The sequence below is a fragment of the Cervus canadensis genome, chromosome 5, assembly GCF_019320065.1.
Source record: "Cervus canadensis isolate Bull #8, Minnesota chromosome 5, ASM1932006v1, whole genome shotgun sequence".
Classification (NCBI taxonomy): domain Eukaryota; kingdom Metazoa; phylum Chordata; class Mammalia; order Artiodactyla; family Cervidae; genus Cervus; species Cervus canadensis.
The window spans coordinates 60,030,580-60,036,579 of record NC_057390.1 but is presented as its reverse complement, the minus strand read 5'-3'; the positions used below and the strand labels follow the sequence as shown (position 1 = coordinate 60,036,579).

Below are 6,000 nucleotides of genomic sequence, written 5' to 3'. Positions count from 1 at the left end.
TGAGGTGGTCCACTAAAGCACATGTGTTGTATTTGTGTGCTAAAGGGGTATAGTGGGTAAATAGGTAGAAACAAAAACTGCTTTCCTTCCATATTTTGACGTTATGGGAATCTGAAGTGATCTTGCAATCAGTCTTTGGAGATAATTTTCTTGGTTCTAAGAACAAGTTGGAAGATAAACTTTGACCAGTGTGTTATACCATGCCCTTTGTAATTAAGTAACTCAAGATAAAATGTTAAAGTTCAGGGAAGATTTAAATTCCTGAGCTGATTAAAAAGAGCTGTTAATATGGTTTTTAAAAAATGTGTTCATGTTACTTCTGGAGTTTCCAGGCATTATACAGTAATGATCTGCACTATCGCTTACTACTTTCCAATCTTGTAGAATGGTTCAGAATTAAATAGCAACTAAAAATAAGTACATTTCAACCGGAAGGCTGGAACCAGGGCAGGAAGATTACTAATTTTTGTTTGGCTCAGGGTTGTGTCCTGTCCACGCAATGCGGAGGCAGTGAAAGGTGTGGGGTTAGAGATGGAAATATTTCAGGAAGGCAAATCTGGATGTGAGTCCAAATGGCTTGGGGCAGAGAAGAGGCAGAGGCAGATAATCCACTCGGAGACTGCTGCAATATCCAGGCTGAAGTGATCAAGCAGGGCTAGAAAGGGAATAGTAAGAAATCAAAAAATAAAATGGTCGTGCCAACACTGGTCTTTGACCAGACCCAGTGGCGTTGGGTGAGTGAGGAAGAGAACGGAAAAGAAAGGCTTCGTGTTTTCCAGAGACCCAAAGTTTTCCGCAGAGGCCCTCGAGTCTTCTTCCATCTTTAGAGCAGACATCCTGGGACCAGCAGGGAAACTGAAGCCTGAAGCAGGTCAGACAAGCAAAAGGCACACAGGAGCCGAGAGCCCTAGGTCCCCTTCCCTCCGCCTACGCTCTCAGGCGGTCCCTAGGGCTCCGACCCCTCTCTCCCCAGCCCGCAGGGTCCCGGGATCCCCACCCCCTTCTTCCGCCAGCTGCCGGCACCGCCCTCTGTCCCTCCCCTCCCCTTCCCCCTCCCCCTCCCCCGTGGGGCGCTGACTCGCCCGGCTGCCACGTCTCACTGATGACATCACCAGGGCCGCTCGGCCTTAGCCAATCCGCTAGGGGGAGTCCGAGCGAAGTCCTAGCCAGCGAGTCAGCGGGGAGGGGAGCGGGGAGGGGCGGAGCGGGGGGGTAGTTGAGAGAGGGGGGAATGGGGCGAGCGACAACCCCTCGAGTACGCGTGCGCCAGAGGCGCGGGGCTTGGCGGGAAGCTGAGTCCAGGTCTTGGCGCTGCACCGTGGTTCCCCAGCGCCCGCAGCCGCGCTCGCAACTCTCTTTCCCGGCATGCCACGCGGTGCGGCCGCCCTTTGGGCTGTGTAAAGGCCCCTCGGTCTAAGGCTTTCCTATTTCCTGGTTCGCCGGCGGCCATTTTGGGTGGAAGCGATAGCTGAGTGGTGGCGGCTGCTGATTGTGTTCTAAGGGGACGGAGTGGGGTAAAGACGTTTGCTCTCCCGGAACAGCCTATCTCATTCCTCTCCTTCGACTACCCGTGGCGCGGAGAGTCAGGGCGGCGGCTGCAGCAGCAAGGGCGGCGGTGGCGGCGGCGGCAGCTGCAGTGACATGTCCAGCATGAATCCCGAATAGTGAGTGCAGGAGAGCACCGGTCGGCTGGGTCCGTGGGCCACCTTGGGAAGGCTTAGAGGGGGCGAGGAGGGCGGAGGAAGGGGCCTCGGCTTCCGTGAGGTGAGGGTGATGGGGCAGGAGAGGTTGGCAGCCGGGAGTCGGGCCCCATTGTCTGACGGAGGAGGGGCGGTCGAGGGGAGGGGTCGGGCCGGAGGGGTGAGCCGCCTGGGCCTGGACCCTGCTTGGTTGTAGTATTGGCCTGAGTGCCGGGCCGGTGTGTAGCGGCAGTCCGCGAAGAGGGTTGGGGCGTCTGGGAGTCGGTGGTGGGGCCGTAGGAAGGGGTAGCTTCTCTTGGAGGCAGTGACTTTTCAAGGAGGGCCAGTTTTTTAAGGGGTGGGGATGAGGTGAGAGAACTCTCTTAGAGGGCATTGTCAGACCCTGCGCCCGCGCTCTGCGGAGCTGTCAGAACCGTCGGGGTGGAAACCAGCTTTACTTGTAAATCTTGAGCTTGTTGGCTATCTCTTCCACCCTCCTCTCCAGGTTGCAGGTAATACGGATGCTTTTCAGGGCTGCGTGGGATTAAGGGGAATGAGTAGATGGTGAGAAGCGATTTAAACATTTTAGTTCTGTTTTTTACTTATTTCCTGGAGTTCTTTACGAACTCAGCGGGCCCATTGCCTTCCTGGGCGTTCGTGAGAATTTTTTTTTAGAGGACGCTGAAGTCCTTTTGCCTTGTGTAGGTCAAGGGAAAAACAAAACAAAACACTAGCACTAAACCTAGGGACATCTTTGTGATATTACCAAAGAAAAGACTTTGCCGTAAAGTTGCAAGAAAAACGAATGGGCCCTTTGATAGATAGATCTGTAGGTTTTGAATTACCTACTTGAACGCTTGCAGATAGGGAATGAGGTTCCGTGACGTGTCATGAAAAGTTAATGCATTTCTTTTTCTTGCTTCCTCAAGAAGTCACGACAGCAGATGTGGCACACCCGTCACCTTTCCTGGGAACCGGTGTTTCTTAGGAAGACTTTGTTGGGTTCTCCTTAATGGCCCTTAAAAATATCCTACTACAGTTTGCATTTTGAAATTAGTGAATAATTGAAGGAGATTTAATTGGTATTCCTCCTCGGTGTCAGAAGGATCTGGGGGGAGATGGGGAATTTTTTAAAGCAGAGATCAGTCTTTGACTTAAATGTTGAGTTTATTTGCTGTTTTGGTCAATTACTGCTAAATATTTCCCCTAAAAGGTCCACCCATGGGTTTAGCTGACTGTCATGTGTGTGTCACATGGCTCTTGCAAAATGCATTCTGACTTCAAGTTTTGTAATACTGTGGTTTGACGCCGAAATGTCCCTTTCTGTTCTAAACAGAAGCCGTAGTACTTTATTAAAATTTTATATACTTTAAGAAGTTGAAGATAGTGTTCTAATAGTGTCTTATTTGCTATGCTGGCAGTTTTTTATCAAGGGCTCCAAGGACAAAGTTGGTTTTGCGTAGTTGGACAGAGTTGAACTTGAGGTCTCTAATTTAGAAGTTGTCCTGGCAACAGTAAAGTACATGGATTTTCCATTTTATGGAGGTTTGTCTTCTGTTCAGGGAGTTTCTTAAATTTGCTGCATGTATATAGTACTGTAATGAGGATTAATTGAACAGAACCATGGCAAATGATTTAGACTCGGAATTTATTTCTCCTTTTGTAAAATAGGACAACAGTGTTTATTCCTATCGGGGATATGTATATGTAAAAGAATTTGGTAAACTGTAAGAGCAGGGTACATCATTGTATAAGGTTTTCCAGTCATGGTAAAATTTAGGAATATAACCCTTATCCTCAAGGAATTTATAATGGAATACAAAAAAATAGATATTATACATGTTAAATAACAGTCGACATGGCAAGTTCCAGATGGGTGACATGGATTGGAACCACAAGATTTTAAAAGAAGTTGTGGGGTTGTGGTTGGCTGGTACGGTTCAGGAAGACCTTATAGAGAATAAATCAGTAAGGGAATTATTAGCATTTGATTTGGAGAAGCAGAGGGAGTGAGATTGTTCAGGAGGGAAGAAGAAAGAATGGTTAATAAATGACAGGGATAGTAATTCTTAAGTAGAGTGTCAATCCATCCTTTATTTTGAGGGTTCTAGATTAATGACCTCAACAGAATCAATCCCAGAAATCATTTTTATATTTTTATGGCATGGAGTGTGCCAGTACCTGGGCTACTGTATTTATATTCTACGCTGTCTCTTAAGTAAAATAACCTCGTAGCTTGGGAAAACCTTTGGAAAAGCACTAGTGAAAAGTACTTAAGGTGAGAACAGGTGGTATTTTATTACGAAAGGTCACAAAGGCAACCAGCAAGCAGATTTTTAGAATCTGACTTCAGCAATTTCTTCTTTAATCAAGCTTATTAGCATCATTAAAGTAATTAGAAAAAAATTGGGAACTAGAGAAAAGAAGGAAATTCTTAGAGTTTAATCATCCAGACACAAGCCCGTTTGCTTTAAAACTGAGTTCTAAACTTTAAAATCAAAGGTTTTTTTTATATTAAGTTAAAACTTTTAATGGATGAGTGCCTTTTATGATTCCACAGTGTTACCCTAATAGCTAACATTTATGGCCACTTATTATATGCCAGGTACAATATATGCATTATATAATACACATGTATTATAGTGGACACTTTATAAGCTAATTTGAAACAATAGTATACAAGGGAATATTTATAGGTGCACCCCAGATGTTTCTTGTTTTGGTTTGTCATGTTCTTACTCCTTATAGAAACTTTTAAAATCTGCTGTATGGGTGCTGCTGAATTTGGTAATGAAAATGTGTTCTTGACAAAAGTTTGGTTCTCAGAGTGAACAAGATTTTAGATTTGTGTAGGTTGACACGATTACCTGTTGGTAGCTTTATTACTAAAGGCTTTTATTTTGTAATCTTTGAGTTTTTGGTTTGGGAGTGAGGAGAATAAGAAATACGTCCATCAATGATTAATTTGAAGGTTTTTCTTTGACTGCTTTCCATGTTATTTGGCTGATTTGGGAGAAATGGTCCTAGGTTATCTTTATTAGCAGAAATTAAGGATAATGACTGACTCATTTGAACTTCAAATACTACAAACAAAATGCAACCAGAGTGGAGTCTGAGCAGTGGAAAAAGTAGATGGAAAGCATCAAAGCTCTTTCTTTTTTCCTGGAGATTTGAAGAAAGATTTTAATTTTCCTGAGCAAGGAGGTGAAGTAGGCAGTGATTATTTCAGCACACTAGTTAAGAAATACTTAACATTATTCTCATACCAGAAGCATTTTTCCTAATCCACTAGCTTCTGTTGGATTTTTTTTTTTTAGTGTCAAAATCATTTTGGCTGCTTCATCTATAAGGAGCATGTTAAGAATGAAATACGTGTACCTATCTCAACCAGTTAACTCCAGTCGGAAGACCTATATGTAGTAGTGTCTTTGGATTGGCTAGTTTTTGTTTTTTTTTAAAGATCACATTTTTTTTGACATGTACAAACCTCTTTATTTATATATTTTTGGCTGCTCTTAGTCTTTGTTGCTGCACGAGGGCTTTCTCTAGTTGCAGCGAGTGGCGGCTACTCACTAGTTTGGGTGCCCTTGCTTCTCATTGTGGTGGCTTCTCTTGTTGCGGAGTTGTGGCACAGGGACTCATTCATTGTGGCTTATGGGCCCTAGAACGTGCAGGCTTCAGTCCAGAGGGCTCAGTTGCTCCACCATATGTGGAATCTTCCTGGAGCAGGGATGGAACCCATGTCTCCTGCATTGGCAGGTAGATTCTTATCCACTGTGCCACCAAGATAGTCCCTGGATCAACTAGTTCATTGCAGAAAAATTTGTGAAAGAAAAAAAAAATCTTAAACCTTGTTTTATTACGTTTTAACATAATTATGGCATGTTTTAATCAGTCTCCTAAACTTTGTTTTCTATCATGGTAGATTCAAGGAACATTTGACTTTTTTTCTTTTTTTTTTGGCCAGTGCTATGCTTTGAATAAGTCTACCTTTTAACTTAAGGATTTGAAAGTAAAAAGTTAATCAGTTCTATTATCTGGCTAACAGTGTAATTTCATTGATAAATACATCATTACTGCCGTTTACATAATTTTTAGTTAGAATTTTTTTATTAGAAAAGAAGCAGAAACCAACTAAAAATAGGTTTTATTTTTGTTGGCTGCTTTGGTGACTTTTTGATGGTGTTAGTAGTGATTTGGGAAATTCAAAGAAGTTTAAAGAAGTATTCTCACTGTCCAGAATATGACTATTTAATGTCTGTAGAGAATCAGTGTATGTAATTTCTCTGCATAGTGTAAGTTGCCAGTAGCTATGTAGACT

At 43.5% G+C, this 6,000-nt stretch overlaps 1 protein-coding gene across 1 annotated transcript in view; it reads left to right on the top strand.

Annotated features, from left to right (window-relative positions):
• The first annotated feature begins 1,426 nt into the window (after positions 1–1,426).
• The window catches only part of RAB1A (RAB1A, member RAS oncogene family), a 29,375-nt gene continuing 24,801 nt past the window's right edge, over positions 1,427–6,000 (top strand). Inside the window, exon 1 of the mRNA XM_043468904.1 lies at positions 1,427–1,664. Within this exon, the coding sequence (XP_043324839.1) occupies positions 1,642–1,664 (23 nt within the window). The 5' untranslated portion in view covers positions 1,427–1,641. The remainder of the gene's footprint in view (positions 1,665–6,000) is intronic.